The 16416-nt window shown below is 34.1% G+C and overlaps 1 protein-coding gene across 5 annotated transcripts; it reads left to right on the forward strand.

Annotated features, from left to right (window-relative positions):
* The first annotated feature begins 1110 nt into the window (after positions 1–1110).
* Positions 1111–9661, forward strand: LOC112519795 (dystrophia myotonica WD repeat-containing protein-like). Of its 5 annotated transcripts, none has more exons than XM_025128064.1 (12): positions 1111–1300; positions 1391–1583; positions 4105–4416; positions 4534–4642; positions 4723–4816; positions 6146–6233; positions 6342–6425; positions 6833–6926; positions 7021–7108; positions 7395–7500; positions 7585–7677; positions 8888–9661. In XM_025128064.1, the coding sequence occupies exons 2-12, from the start codon at positions 1410–1412 to the stop codon at positions 9284–9286; spliced, it is 1641 nt and encodes a 546-aa protein (XP_024983832.1). In that variant the 5' UTR covers positions 1111–1300; positions 1391–1409; the 3' UTR covers positions 9287–9661. The 5 variants fall into 5 exon arrangements, with proteins under 5 accessions (XP_024983832.1, XP_024983831.1, XP_024983829.1 ...); XM_025128063.1 differs by having other exon boundaries at positions 1111–1279; XM_025128061.1 differs by having other exon boundaries at positions 1111–1583.
* Positions 9662–16416: the final 6755 nt, after the last annotated feature.

Below are 16416 nucleotides of genomic sequence, written 5' to 3' on the forward strand. Positions count from 1 at the left end.
CCAATTGTAAATTTTATAATGTATTAAAAATATATATCATTAAAAAAATAAAATAAAAAATCTTATTTTTTTAACGAAGGACCGGTTGCTCATTGGCTTTGTGGGTAGACTGGAGTCACCGCATCTGAACTTCCATGACCATCGGGGAATTTTTGTTCCTCATTGGATTTGAACTTGAGACATCCAGACATTTTTGACATTTGGAAACCAAGCTTAAACCAATCTCACACCACCCTTGTTGTTAAGATTCCTATTTTTATTACCAAGGTTAAAATTTGTCTTTCAGTTAATTAAAAGTGTAATAATTAAATATTTCTAAAACGTCAAGGATCATGTAAGAATAGAAGTTAAGACGAGAAACATAAGAAGAGATATGAACCTTTGATCACTTTTAATCCCACCCCTACGAGGATTAATCAGGTGCATCTCGATGCTTTTCATTACTGTTGATCTTTAATTATAATTGATTCAAGAATGAAGATCATTTATTATCTTTCTCAACATAATTTTCATTCTCATTGGAAGGTTGAAATCCAGCCCTTCTAAAAAGACAAATTACATGAAAAAGTAACGTATTTTAACTTGAACTTATTTTAGATAATTATTTTTAAAACTTTCATTTTGGTACCTAAAATAAAAAGTTTTAAACATTTAAGTACCCGGATAACTGGTTGAAGACTAATTTTAGATTAAAAAAATTCATGTCACTAACCACGTCAGCAAACAATACCGAGTTGGATACCACATCACTCGCTATATCAGCATGATAACCGTTTAATGCTTCAACAAGTTACCTGGATACTTAAATGTTTAAAACTTTACATCTTAAATATCAAAATAAAAGTTTTAAAAGCATGCAATTTATGCTTTTTAAAACTGTATTTGATTATTTATTCTAAGAGAAATATTATATGATATTATTTGAGAATATCTGATTTGGAATGACAGTCATGGATTTAGGAAAGGGGAGAGCATCCTCCCCGAAATTTTCCTTATAAATCGGATTGAGCAAAAAAAAAAAAAAAAAAAAAAAAAAAAAAAGTAAAAGCAAAAAAGCTTTTTCTTTTTTCTCTGAGAAATTTGTGTGAGAGCACCACCAGATTTGATCACGAACAGAGCTGTCCCTGTTGCCTACGACAGTTTTCACTTCAATTTTCCCATTGATTTCCATCGCCAAATTCGATTTGTGCAGTATTAAGAGGCCACAGAGACCAACTAATCCGATCATCATCATCATCATCATCGGAAAAACCTTTTTGAGACCACAGGGAAAACACCCGTAAACCCTAGCTTTAACAATGTGCTTTGATCTAATTTCTTCTTGTGTTTTCTTGTACAAAATTTACTGTACATAACACTAGCTAATTATCTGATCGGTGGCGATGATCAGTGCGTCCAACCCTAATTCAATGATGTCTTCGTCGTCAACAACAGGCACCAACAACGCTGCCGGCAGCGGCGGACAACAAGCACCGGGTTTGAAGACGTATTTCAAGACTCCAGAAGGAAGGTATAAACTCAAGTATGAGAAAACTCATCCCGCTGGTCTCCTTCACTACGCCCATGGCAAGTCTGTTACTCAGGTAATGTTTTAGGGTTCTTGAATTGACCCTAATTGTGATAAATATCTTCTTTTTGTCAATTGTACTTTATCTAAATTCACTGTTGGGGAATGTTGGATGGAGCTTAAAATTGATGAGTTTTTGGATTGTTTATGTATGTGATTTGGTGACGATTTAGATGATCAACTTCATTCCATACATAGATTCTTATTAGTTCATATCCACTCCAAAAAGAAAAGAAACAAGAATTGCTGTTTGACTTTGGAAAATCTTAAGGGTTATTTTTCAACTTCGAAGTCATGGATTCTAATAAATAAAGGAAGTATTATGATTTGAATAATGTTGATGGTGTATCAGCAACAAAATCAATATCAACTATTTACATGGAAAGTATTAGTTTTTCAATGGTACTGGGGTAAAGATAGATGGGTGTAGTTGAAAGTACTAGGTTTTATGTCAAAAATCAAAATCTATGTGAGCGAGTAATTAATTATAAAGCTAATAGATCATGCTCGAAGTTTGAGTTTCAATGAGTTCATTTCAATAATGCAATTTTTTATCTGTTTGATGATGAATGCACAAAGTAGTTATAATGGAATAGCATTATTTATGTTTAGACTGTTGGTTTCTAAATGAGATTGATTCGTTGGTTCAGTTGCATTAGTTCAGTAAAACACGTGGCACTTGACTTGGCAGAATTATCTATTATCGCTGTTAGGGAAAATACAGGAAGAGTGAAAACAATGGATGAATCTGTTCGAGTTATTGTCCCCATGATATTGTAACTAGTTAAGATGATTGGATTTGAGGGTCGAGTCTAGGTGCATTTAGGGGTTGGCAAAGGAGTTGGTTAGAGAAAATAAAGGAGACACTAAAGTATACATACTTGGTAGTGAATAAGGTGGTACAAAAGGCCAAAGGATGATGAAATTGCCAAGGATGTTAGTGAAGTACTTGTTATCTCAAGTTCAATATTAGTGGTTATGGCGGGAAGCAAGATGCAATTAGCATATCCAGGCAGCAGCATATTTGGGTCCATAAATGACTATTTCCCTACAAAGACTAGTGTTTGCTACAACAACTGGTGGATTCTCTTAACCAAGTCATTGCCCATGAGTTGCCAACTTGTAGTCTTCAACATGCATGCAATCATGAGATATTCTTGTGATTTAGGCTCAATTTTTGCAGTAGGATGATGAATTTACTATGGATGTTAGTTGTAGAACAAGAGCATGGTGGAGGAGATGACTAGAAGCTTCTGGAGTAACAAGTTTCGTTGAAGCTGAAATGTAAAGACATGTTACGATAATGGGATTGGGATACAAACAGACAATATGTACCCAAGATGCTAGCAGAAATGCTAGTTTTGAGATGGATTTTGTTCTGTAATCTATTTGAGCCTTTACTGCCAGCCTGGACCCCCTTTTTAGTTTTAATATACGGGAACTGCTACCGTCATATTACTCTCTTTAGCAAGGGACCCTTAACCTCTGATTGGTTTGTCATGGGGGAAGCAGTGAAGATAGTTTTCTATTAGTGGAGTATATTTGATAGGATCATAGTAATGCATGACACACCATTCATCTCCCATAACCTAGGGGTCTTGCCTCTTATTTTTTTCCTTCTGCTTTCACTACTTCATAATTTATTTTGGTTTTGTTTTTTAGCCTACCCAGACCCAGCTAGTTTGGGATAAGATGCTTGTCGGTGGTGGTGACTGATGGTAGTTTTTTCAGTTTTATTTTTGCTCTCTCTAGCTCTCCCCGCAAGTTTTGTACTTTACTACTTTATTGTCCATTTGCCAGGGGCAATTTTTATGAACTTTTTAATCAGAAAATATGATTTCATAGGTATGATCTAATAAGATCATGTGAGTAAGGACAGGATACCTATAACAGTATATCAGAGATGAACAGCTGGACAGGAGGGGTGGAAACTAGTTTTTTGGACTTTTGGTGTCACTTTCACAGATTAAATATAAATCCATCCAATTGAACTAAAATTTAATTTTGACTAAAAGATTCATTGAAACAAGTCTTTTACCATGATCCATTTCAAGTTCGCCTCCATTACATTAACTATTAAGAAATAAAATGGCATTCTGGATTGCAAAACGTAAAATGCTTGTGTCAACTAGAACATGAAAATCAGCATGTTTTTATTTCAAAATCAACAATATATTAATGTTTTTGGGACAAGGAATAAATGATCTTTGGACAACATATCTTGGCCATTCTCTTTTGTAAACAAAACAATTGGGTTCTAAGTTCTTATTTCACAAATATAACGTGACTTCGATTCTTGTTTTATCTTAAAGACTAAAAAATCCATGTTATCATGCGGCAGCAAAGACTGCACTTAGGTCCCCCCTTGGCTGCGGACTTAGTCTTCCTCCTTTCCTATCCTTGCACAAATTTAAATATGAAAGTTTTATTTCTCAGTTGGATATCTAGGATGTCAAATAAGTTCTAAACTGCTTGTCGTAAGTTTCTTTATTTTAACTTGCATGAAACTTGAATTTTGTTCATGATATGATTGCCAGGTCACTCTAGCTCATCTTAAGGATAAACCTGTGCATGCTCTGTCGTCATCTTCTTCAAGTGTAGGCGTTGGTAGCGGCGTAAGATCAGCTGCAGCGAAGTTCTTAGGTGGTGGCAATGGGAGTAGAGCACTTAGTTTTGTTGGAGGGAATGGTGGGAGCAAGTCTTCGAGTGGGATAACTAAAGTCGGATCATTGGGTACTTCATATACTAATAATTATACACCAAACTCGAACTTTGATGGGAAGGGAACTTACTTGATATTCAACGTTGGGGATGCAATTTTCATTAGTGATTTGAATTCTCAGGATAAGGTACTATTCTTCAACATGGTTGCAACCTGCCATTTGTGTTTTTCTTTTGGGTACATACAAATGAATTTCATTAGTTAAGTGAAATTGGATTGTAAGAGGCTCTAATGTCCTATGCAGGATCCTATAAAGTCTATACATTTTAGTACGTCAAATCCCATTTCCCATGCTTTTGATCCAGATGCTAAAGATGGACATGATTTGCTCATTGGGTTGAATTGTGGAGATGGTATTCTTTTTCTTCAAAAGAAAATTATAATAACTGGCGTCAGTTTTTGTTATATGTTACATGTGTTGTGAATTTTGTAGTTTATTCAGTATCATTAAGACAACAATTACAAGATGGTGGGAAAAAGCTTGTTGGAGGCCAGCATTATAACAAAGATGGCTGTGTCAATAACAGGCAAGTCATGAACTTAATTCTCTGGAGTTCTATGTGTAGCTAAAATCTCAGTCTTCTCTACACTTTCCATTGAAATGTGCCATTTCATATACCCAAATGTATTTTTTTTCCCTGTAAGCATCCAGCTGCTTAGTTACTTTCCTGAGTGCATGATGTACGTTAAATACAGTTTTTTTCTAATTTCTTCTTGACATGCAAAATATTGTAATTGAACCTCAGTGTTTTGTGTTGGCTTCAATAGCTTACAACATACTAGCCTCCCTTTGTAAATGTCATGTTGTGATATTTTATATGCGGCATATTTTGCTATGCTTGTTAGTTGATAAAGTTAAAGCATCTATAATTGGATTCAGTTTAATATATATTTCCTCCACGCAAAAAGGTGCTGACTTCCATATACTGCTGATAGGCTTCGGAATTATTAGCATCAAGCTGTGATAATTAATAAAGATCGAATATTGGTACCTGTTTGATACATTATAAATGTACCAATTGTGGCAGATAATTTTCTCCATCATTTAATGTGTGATCCCTTACTAATGATTATCTGCTTCTCCTTTGTAGCTCAGTATATTCAGTATTGTGACATAAATCTTACTGTTCTGTGGGTTCAAACGGAAATATATAGATTTAGAATTGCAAAAAAAGTGATACAATTGAAATTCGATGCATAGCAGCGAGGGGCAGAAGTTGATGCTATAATGCCTGGTTCATATTGAATCATACTACTAAGTTGAGATTCACTTTCACCTTAGAGATCAAATGAAAATGACTAAAAGCCTTTGAGTTTTGCAGTCAAAATGGCGCAGGGTTGCAATTTCAAGAGTGTAAATCCATAAAAGAGACAAACTTGTGGACTAAGAGGAGAAACTAGGTATCACGTATACAGTAACGCTTGAGGATCTGAATAAAAACTCTCATCTGAAAAGTCGCAATAAAGTATGCCCTTACATAGAGCCAATCACCAAATATTTCGAAAGAAGCGTGGGAAACAAAGATTGAAACTTTAAGTAGCTAAAACAATTAAGTAATCTTTAATTTAACATATACTCGGACATAAAGACTTATGCAAAACTTATTATCTCTACCAGGTTCAGTATCAGATTTTGAATAGAATGAAGTGTAATCAACAAATTAAAGATGGTAGTGGATTACTTTTATGAAACTGAGTTAATATTGGCACTTGTTTTCTACAAGCAATGTGATATTGTTTTGCTGCCATTAAATGCTAGTGGATTATATTTATTACTCCTTATGATATTAAAGGTATTTTGATGGTAGTCTGCTCTTTTACATTATCTGATCAAATAGCCTTCTTGCTTTCAACAGTCGTTGTACTAGTATTGCATGGGTCCCTAATGGTGATGGAACTTTCGTTGTTGCACATGCAGATGGAAATATGTATGTATATGAAAAGGCAAGTCATAGAATAATCTGTCACTGTCTGCTATAACTTCTACACTAATTAATGTGGTGGCTGGTGGCAAGTTATTCATATATTTATTAATATTCCCGTATCTTCCAGAGCAAAGATGGTTCAGGCGATCCTTCATTCCCAATAATCAAGGATCAAAGTCAATTTTCTGTTTCGCACGCCCGCTACAGTAAGGTACCGATTGACATGCATTTGAATTTTCTATCTGGTTGTATTTAATGATGGTGAAATCTTGAGGCTAATATGAATGCTTAGGAAATTCAACACAGCTCTACGATTTAAAGTACAGATTGATCTTCAACTGTAAACAATTTGAGGGAAGGAGTTAGTTCTTTTTTCCTTTTTTTTTCTTTGTGGTGCTATAAATAAGTTGTTTATCAGTTAATAACACAATCAGATGGCCTGCACAATGATCATATCATCCTAAACCACAACTAGAAGCTGGTTTAAATCCATAATATGTGGATACATGAATCATGCCATTCTTGCACTTATTTGGCTTGTTTCTTATATACCCTTTTGATTCCAAGTCAATGAGGGTTTACACGATTTTTAAAGTTAAACCTTATTCTTTTTTGCAGAATCCAATTGCTAGATGGCATATATGCCAAGGTTCGATAAATAGTATTGCATTTTCAAGTGATGGAGCCTATATAGCAACTGTCGGAAGGGATGGTATATAATAACATCTTTTATTTTTTGCTGATACTCTTGTGTTATTTTTTATTCTTCTAAAGTACCAGCTGTTGAGTTCAATCATTGGTTGTAGGTTATCTACGAGTCTTTGACTTCAAAACTGAACAACTTATATGTGGAGGCAAAAGCTATTATGGTGCTTTATTATGTTGCACCTGGAGGTGAAAAGCTCCTTCCGTTGACTCTTAATTTTTTTAAACTCCTGATAAAAGATTATTGTTTCATTTCATCCCTTGTTTTGTTTACTTTTTATGGTTGAACAGATTCTCTAACATGGATAAATTTGTTTTATCTTCCTAATTAATGCCAATGCCTTCCTCTTTGTACAAAATTTCTTTATTTCCTGAATGATAAGTTTATTGGGTTCTTCTTTTATCTTTCCTCCTTGTGATTCTGTTACTAGCCCTTCTTAAAAAAACAAGTGTAATTGAACTATTGAAATGACAGCATGGATGGAAAATATATATTGACTGGAGGCGAAGATGACCTGGTTCAAGTTTGGAGTATGGAAGAACGGAAAATAGTAGCATGGGGTGAAGGACATAGCTCATGGGTAAGTGTTTTTCACTAATAATGAGCGATTCTTCTACTTTTTTGGTGGTCTTTCACCATTCCTGATATTCTAATGGGGTTACAGGTCAGTGGGGTCGCATTTGATTCATATTGGTCTGCCCCAAATACAGATGGCACTGCGGAAAATGTCGTATATCGATTTGGTTCTGTTGGTCAGGTAAACTAGAGGATGTTCTTATTGATCTTTCTATCGTGGATTTGAGTTCTAATGTTACTCGGATGCATCAGATATGCTTATACTTATTATTTCAAAATGAGTGCTTGACTTTGTGAACCATCCTGCTTGACGTTTTGCTCTAAACCATCCATTATTCTTACAGAATGGGAAAAAATGATTGTGTGGCAAAAATGTGCGTGTTTGGGCATAATATGGAGATGTAAATACAAAAAAGAAAGGTAGTACTGTTATCGACAGTTTCTGATGAAAATTGCTCATTCTTGCAAAGTTTTTATTTTACATTTTTGCAAGATGGTGGTTTTTTACGTTGTTTGCAAGAAAACGTCGAGTACTATGGTTCAACGAGTTAATAATTCTACATCAAATATCTCATGAGATGATTTTACGTATCCTATTCCCTCCATCCTAAAATAAGTGTCCACATTTCTATTTTAATTTGTCCTGAATAATGTCCACTTTCAAATGTAAGTAACTACTTCCCAACCCTACTTATTAAGGGTAAGGTTTAGCAAGTTGATTAGAAAGTGTAATACTAATAATTACACATTTCTAAAATTGTGCCTTTTTTCATCGTGGACATCTATTTTTGGACGGAGGGAGTATTAAAGTTGTCTTAGGTGTTGTTTGGTTGGTTTTCCATTAAGTTCCATATGGATAAAGCTATCTGTGTGAATTAATCTGTCTGTATAGATTGGAAATGGTTTTGTTGGGGAGGTTTTTTCATAGAAGAAAGGAGTGTGTTCTTTTAATTGGAAGGGGCAGGTTCAGAAGAAACTTTGCTTTCTGTATAAAGCTCCCCTTTAAAAGCTTACTGATTAAGCCACTTCCAAACAGTCATGTATAACTAACCGAATAAATTGTGAGTTCCATTAAGTTCATTAAGCTGCTAACAAACAGACCCTTGGTTAAGCTGCAACTAAATGCTCTCATCCAAAATAAGTGTTCACATTTTTGTTTTGATTTATCCCAAAATAAGAGTCCACTTGTCTACTTTCCAATTCTACCTTAATTATGAAACGAATAATTATTTACTCCCTTCATCATTATGGATAAAATTGTCATTTACTGGCTAATTGAGAAGTGTAATAATTACAAATTTCTAAAACTGTATGCATTTTTATGTGGATATTTATTTTGAGCGGGAGTATATGTTGCAATTGGATTGTGCTTACAGATTACATATGTGCAGGACACCCAAGTACTCTTGTGGGATCTTGAAATGGATGAACTCGTAGTGCCAATGCGTCGGGCTCATGGTGGGTCCCCAACAATGAGCACCGGGAGCCAGTCGGCTCATTGGGACACCGCATGCCCACTTGGTACTTTGCGACCTGCACCAAGCATGCGTGACGTTCCAAAGCTCTCTCCTTTAGTAGTTCATCGTGTCCACACTGAACCTCTCTCTGGTTTGATATTCACTCACGAGTCAGTGCTAACCGTATGTCGAGAAGGGCACATCAAGATCTGGGCAAGACCGAGTTCGTCAAACGAGGGTCAATCTACAACCTCCGACTCACTTTCAACCACAAGTTTGAAAGAGAAGCCATTGTTTTCAGGTAAAGTCGGTAGTATGAGTTACAGGCAATGAAATGATTCGAGTTTTTATGCAGTTTTTATGAAGCACACAGGGTTTAATAATAGCCTAACAACATCCGTCGTATGTCATGGGGGGATCGGTGGCTCAACGAGATTTAGGAAGAAAGCCCATTTTTTAAGAAAGGGTGAGACTTGAACCCACAACCTCTGGTTGACCTGATCTGTTGAAGGGGTTGTTGATAACATATGAAATAACTAATCTTTAATAATGGAAGTTAATCTTGTTTTCTTTGAAAAATCTAAGTTATATAGATGGAGGTTTGGTGGTTCCTTTGTAACTCTTCTTTTTCTTATGTTTTAAGTCAGAATTGAACTAACTGGTAACTTGCACTGCTTGTGTTATGCAAATCAAATACTCCATTTAGAGTTTATTACAACTTTCAGACTTTCAGTTTATTACAGCATTATCAATTAGAGCTGAAGAAAAGTCTATGTACATCTTGTCTTTAGACCATATCTGTGTAGGATTTAGTGGGTTTGGAAAAGTTTGTTTACATCTTACCTGTGTAGGATTTACTCGGTTTGGAACGGTCTATATGTACATCTGAACCTTGGACCTTACATGTGTGGGATATATTGGGTCTGGAACATCTGTCTATATCTTACCTTTGGACCTTACCTGTGTACAGGATTTTTTGGGTTTGGAACGTTTTGTGTACATATTACCTTTAGACCCTACCTGTATGTAGGATTTACTGGGTTTGGAACGGTTTGTGTACATCTTACCTTTAGACCTTACCTGTATATAGAAAAGTTTGTGTACATCTTACTGTTAGATCCTATCTGTGTAGGGTTTATTAGGTTTGGAAATGTCTGATTACATCTTACCTCTAGATCCTACCTGTGTAGGATTTATTGGGTTTGGAAAGGTCTGATTACATCTTACCTCTAGATCCTACCTGTGTAGGATTTACTGGGTTTGGAAAGGTTTGTGTACATCTTACCTTTGGACCTACTTGTGTAGGATTTTATGGGTTTGAAAAGGTATATGTAAACCCTACATTGGGTTTAGAAAGTTCTGTCTACATCTAACTCTAGACACTACCTGTGTAGGATTTACTGGGTTTGGAATGGTCTATGTGTATCGTACCTCCATACCCTACATGTGTAGGGTTTATCGGGTTTAGAAAGGTCTGTGTGCATCTTACCTCTAGACCCTACTTGTTTAGGATTTATTGGGTTTGAAAGGGTCTGTATGCATCTTACCTTTAGACCCTACTTGTGTAGGATTTATTGGGTTTGGAATAGTCTGTATGCATCTTACCTCTAGACCCTAATTGTGTAAAAGGTGGTCAAGCTTTAGAGGCTCAAGAAAAGTTGGCACTTATTTTTGAATCTGACTTATTTTTGGACAAAATAAAATAGAATTTTAGACACTTATTTTAGAATGGAAGAAGTACATTTTTGTTTTTTATTTTGGAGATTTTCATTCCAAAAAATACATTTATTGGTCTATAGTTTAATTGTTAAAAGAAAAAAAGAGGGACCTGATTACCGTATAATTGTTAACTATACGTGTGACTTCAAACCCGAACTTAACTAAAATAGAAATGTAGAAATTTACTCTAGAATGTAGGAATAACATCTTTTTATAATTAACCTGGATATTCAACCTGTTATACGAGCCGACTAATCCCAGGGCGACCACCTGATTTGCAAATAGCCCAGAGTCACCGTATTTGAACCTCCGTGGCCACAAGAGAATTTTTATTTCTCCTTGGATTTGAACCTCGGACCTCATGGTACTTTCGACTTTTTAGAGTCAAGTTCAAACCAATCAGACACTACCCTTGTGGTTAGGAATAACATTTTTCTACTTTCTATTTTAGGTATTTTAATTCCAGAACATCAATTTTTAGGAAAAAAAAAGAGGGATTCGATTATCATATAATTGTTAATTGTTATGTGCGACTGTGGACCTGAACTTGAACTTGATTTGCATGGTGTCCCGTTCCACAGGCGACTTCAAATGCGAGTTTGAACTTGCTTTGCTTCTCACTTGCGATATCTACTGTTGCTTACAAAATCGTGTATACCAGTTATCTTTACCAGATGTTTTTTTTTTTTTTTTCCAAGCTTAAAATCCTAAATGCAGTTCTTTTTCCAAAATTGAAATTGAAACAAAATACTTTAAAAGAGAGGTATTCAATTTATGTTGGGGCATAATATGGAGTCGCATGGTGACAATGTTTTATTTCATTAACCTCCGCATAGTTAGAACACGATGCAATAAAAGGAATAACGCATGCTCAGGTTAATTAAATAAAACATTGTCAGCAAATATCGATTGTTGCCCGGCAACCATTATTTACTGGATCTGCCCCTATCACTATTACTTGTTAAGATTACTAATTGATAAGAAGTTAAATTTATATGTCTGAAACTTACCCACATAAAACACGTACATTTAGTTTAATACAATCATTCGAGAATCAGATTTTTTTTAAGTTTGAATTTGTTCATTTGGAATATGAGTTCTTCTACTTCATTTTTATTTATTTATTTTTTTATATTATTTCTTAAGTCCACGGTTTTGATCCTTTAGAATTGGACTCATTTTCTCATTAAGCAAGAAGTACGAAATAAATCAAATTGATTAAAAGTACCATGTGAAATATTTGGTTTTTTCCTCTTCCTCTATCTCATAGGTACAGTGTTTGAATCAATCGAGGACATTTTTTTCTGTCTCAATCGATATTATTCTATTCCAATTCATTCCCAATACCTCTCAATGAAAATATCGAATTGGATCCTAAATTGACGGGTTAGTGTGAGCTTATCCATGCGGTTATGCACTCTTTTCGAATAGGAATCCATTTTCTGAAAGACCCTCGCTTTCATGCTTTGGTGGGTCTCCGAGATCCTTTCGTTAACCTATGTTATGTTGAAGGGATATCTATATAATCCGATTATACATATATATATATATATATATATATATATGTATAGAGAGAGAGAGAGTGTTGGGTTCACAGCAAAACGTTGTGAAAGTAAAAAAAAAAACAAACCTTCACGGCAAAAAACTGTGAAGTTTCAAGTGTAAAAAAATGGTCTCACGAAAACAGGTGGGTCTCACTTGATCCCAAATATATATACTATATTATAAAGCATTTGACAAAAACTCTTAAAAACCATTTTTTATGCGTAAAGTACTGTTTATTAATGCATATTACTTAAAACTCAAGATTACAAGTAGATCGTGCGTATGTACAACTTATTAAAGCTCCATATCTGAATTCGTGTAACTAACTGCAGATAAACATAATCAAATACAGGACAAACATCTCATTTTAAAATATAAAAAATCTAAAAAATCTAAAATACAATTAGGATAATTACCGAGTTCTAACAAAATAATTAATTATTATTTTTATAAAAAAATTATATTATTAAATAAAATATAAATTACTTTGTTACTGAACCTAAATTAAATTATAATAAAAAATTAAATTATAATGAAAAATTAAATTAAAAAAATACACAAAAATTAGAAATTTTAAATAGTTAATTCATTATTAATATCGATATATTTTTGTCAAAATTTTATGATATCTTCAAATTTATATTTTATTCAAAAATAAAAACATTATTGTTTTTTCGAAATCACATAATACCATACTATAACTTTAAATGAGATAAAGAATAAAATGAAATATTAAAATCAAGATGTATATCGCTGCATTGTGCAAGTACCCTTCTAGTATATATATATATATATATATATATATATATATATATAACATTAATTATAAACTGAACTTATTGGTTCAGCAGGTTGGGATTAATAGAGTTCCGAAAAGCTGAGCCAATTTGGAAAAATTAGAACGTAATCATGAAAAGTAAAACAAAAAAGCTGAATCTTAATTCACAGCAGCATAAAAGTGAAGAGAATCTAGTTGTGGCCAACAAGGAACATGCATTGCCATATTTGCTTCGCTTTATGTCTTGTGCCAATCGCATATCCTTTGCAAGATGCTATTTGCTACTTGCTTTTCACTTTCCACTCCAACACCCTTTTCCTTTTTCCCTATTTAACCACCTCACAACCCTTGTCATTTTCCTCCCATTTCTCGACTTCGAATGTCATAATCGATACGTCTTCGCTAAATCATCGAAAAACGTATCAATCAATGAGCCAAAAGGGGTTCTAAATTCTCGTATTCGGATGAAATTTGTTAGGGTTTCGAAGAACAAGAAACAAGGACGGTATGCGTATCTTCGTTGTAGTTTGGCGTCAGGGTGGAGAGCGGCGCAAGGAGGCAGGGAGTGGCGATCGACGTATCGGGTGTTTTTGTCGGTATGTTTCTTGTTATGGTAAAGAAGTGGTTCTGATTTAATGGTAGTTTAGAGGCAGGGCAACTCGATCCTTTGGCATATGTGTGGTTTTTCTTTTAACGGTTTTCTGTATGGATGAAAATATTGTGTACGGCTTTTGTATCGTGTTATTTTGTTCGTGTGATGCATCAAGCTAATAAAAGTGTTGCAAGAGACGGAAACATTAATATGTGTATGAGTTACAACACGTTCACAAATAATTGGGTCCCCAGGTTGTCTCTTTGACGAACAGGAGAACAGGAGAAGCCACTTGTGCTCGTTAAGAATCTTTTTTCACAATACTCGAGTTCTTTCCATAAATAGGCATGTTTTGTCCGTTCATATTTATCCTCAATGGACAAGTTCACATATAAAACGTGATTCATGTGGGTCCTATTCGGTTGGTCGAAGTGTATATGGCTCAAACCCATGAATATGCAACTTGAATCACATCCACAAACAACACCACTATGAAATCATGCTTTTATGGACCATTGTTTCGAACCCTCTTGGAAGATGTCAAATTTGTACTGAACCAACATCGAGATAGCTTAAGAATCAGTTATTCAGCATTTGTTCATGATTAACTGATAATAAGGTTGTCTTGGTTATACTTTGAATTAGACTGTGAACGTGTTACGATGGACTCATCTCATCTATAGCTTTCCAACAATATCCACAATAATACATCTGACCTAGTATGAGCACCATTATAATTAAGGGTTCAAGTCTTACCAAAGGTAAAGATGGTGTGTGAGTTTATTTATTCTATTTGTTGTGTGTGTGTGTGTATATATATATATATATATATATACACACACACCTAATAAATAAGTAACTTAGGTGACACGTGTCATCTTCTGGTGAGTTGGTTATCTTATTTTCCCACCTAAACACGTATCTAAACACAATTTACATTAATGATTCAATTAGACTCATTTGAACGTATCTAGACACAATTTACATTAATGATTCAATTAGACTTATTTGAACGTATCTAGACACAATTTACGTCAATGGTTCAATTATATTCATTTGATTGACACGTGTCCTCTTATTCAATCAATCCTACTAATTTAGGATGCAATTGATTATATTCTTTGATTAATTAATTCTTGTGGTAATTGATTCCATAAAAAAATGGTGTTTACTCAATAAGTGTTTAATAAACGGTCCCTTAAGGTAAAAATTATATCAATACAACTTATTTTTAGACTCAGTTATTTCAAAGAACATCACCAATAATCACCAAATTTTTAGAAAAAAAACCTTTGCATAATATCTGTATGGAACTATTTAAATTTCAGATATAAAAGTTACTACTGCATACGCATAAATTTTTAGAACTATTTGAACTTTATAAACTAAATAATCAACTCATAAACACATTCAAGCTGTAATAAATGACTTTATACTTATCATTATAAAAAAATATTGTATTATCAAAACTAAAATAAATTACATATTTATTTTCAAATCCTAAAATATCTAAATTGTAATAATTATTTGAAATTATACCAAAAATAAAAAATATTATAATATTTAATTTACAGTAACATTTTAGATTGAACAGTTGCACAAATAATATAAAAGAAGCAAAAAAAGAAATTTGCGAGATATGCTCCACAATAACGCACTTGATTTCAGTGTTCAAAATGGCACGTCATAGCGTCTGTCATGGTGCAAGACGCATAATCGCCTTTACAATAAGGCCTATAGCGTTGTGCCATATAAGTATTTTTTTTGTAAATATAAGTACTTTTTGATATATTTTATAGATGTAAGTTTTTTTTTCTTCAAAAAATGTTTAGGGACTTAATCCTTTAAAATATAAAAGTCCATTGTTTTTTTTCCAGATTTTTTTCATTGTTTTACCATATTAACCAGCTTTATAGATAATAAAAATGTATCTAACAGGTTTTACAAAGTCCAATAAATTATTTAACAGGTTTTGAAATGTCCAAGTACTTATTTATCCCAAACACTATAATCCATTGTGGTTTTTTAGACTTTTCCATTAATTTTTTTGTATTATTTTAATGATTACACAATTAATTATTTTATTAAAATATTCAAAACAACTAATGAAATAAAATGGATTAAGGATTTGGTTCGTGTGGTTTGATTTTTTTACAAAATTGGTCCCTAAATTTTATTTATTACAGATTAGGACTTAGCATACATCATTTGTAGCAAATTAGCCCCTCACTCTAATGGTCATAAAAAATATCCATTAGAATTAAGGGCAGTTCGTCGTTTTACAATTTTTACCGTTTTATTAATTTATTTCTGATTTGACTTTTTTGTCTTTTTCTAATTTTTGTAAAACCCTCTAATTTTTAAGGACCAAATAAGTAAATAACTCTAAACTATCTCTCTTCTCTTCTCTTCTCTTCTCTTCACGAGTCACGACCCAGCTCCGATGAACCCCACCATCATCATTCACCACCACCTACTCAGTTGTCTCTCCGGCGATCATCACCAGCCTCTCACCTCGTCTGTTGAACCCCCTCACGACGGGTCTGCTTTCACGGCATCAATCTCCGACACACACCCACACAGAGAGAACACACACACAACTCGATCCGATCTCCATCTCCAGCATCTCTGTTAGTGAATGTATGTGTGTTTTGTGTGTCTGCATGTGATGGGATGGTGGTGGTGGTTGTTTGAGTTTGAGTTTGACCGTCGGCGAAGGTTACGAAGGTGGTTGTCAGCGGGGGAGGTCGCACTGATGGTTGTCATCGCGGGAGGTAACCAGTGGAATATGGAGGATTGATGTTGCAACGGGAAAAAGAGAGAGAGAGA

This window comes from Cynara cardunculus (assembly GCF_001531365.2).
Source record: "Cynara cardunculus var. scolymus isolate 2C chromosome LG 10, CcrdV1, whole genome shotgun sequence".
Taxonomy (NCBI): Eukaryota; Viridiplantae; Streptophyta; class Magnoliopsida; order Asterales; family Asteraceae; genus Cynara; species Cynara cardunculus.

Bases quoted from the DNA above. Each gene is read 5' to 3' on its own strand.
- LOC112519795 (XM_025128061.1), top strand. From the start codon at position 1,383: ATGATCAGTGCGTCCAACCCTAATTCAATGATGTCTTCGTCGTCAACA. The intron at 6,927-7,020 runs GTATATAATAAC...CATTGGTTGTAG, and splicing joins AGCAACTGTCGGAAGGGATG to GTTATCTACGAGTCTTTGAC. The intron at 7,501-7,584 runs GTAAGTGTTTTT...ATGGGGTTACAG, and splicing joins GTGAAGGACATAGCTCATGG to GTCAGTGGGGTCGCATTTGA.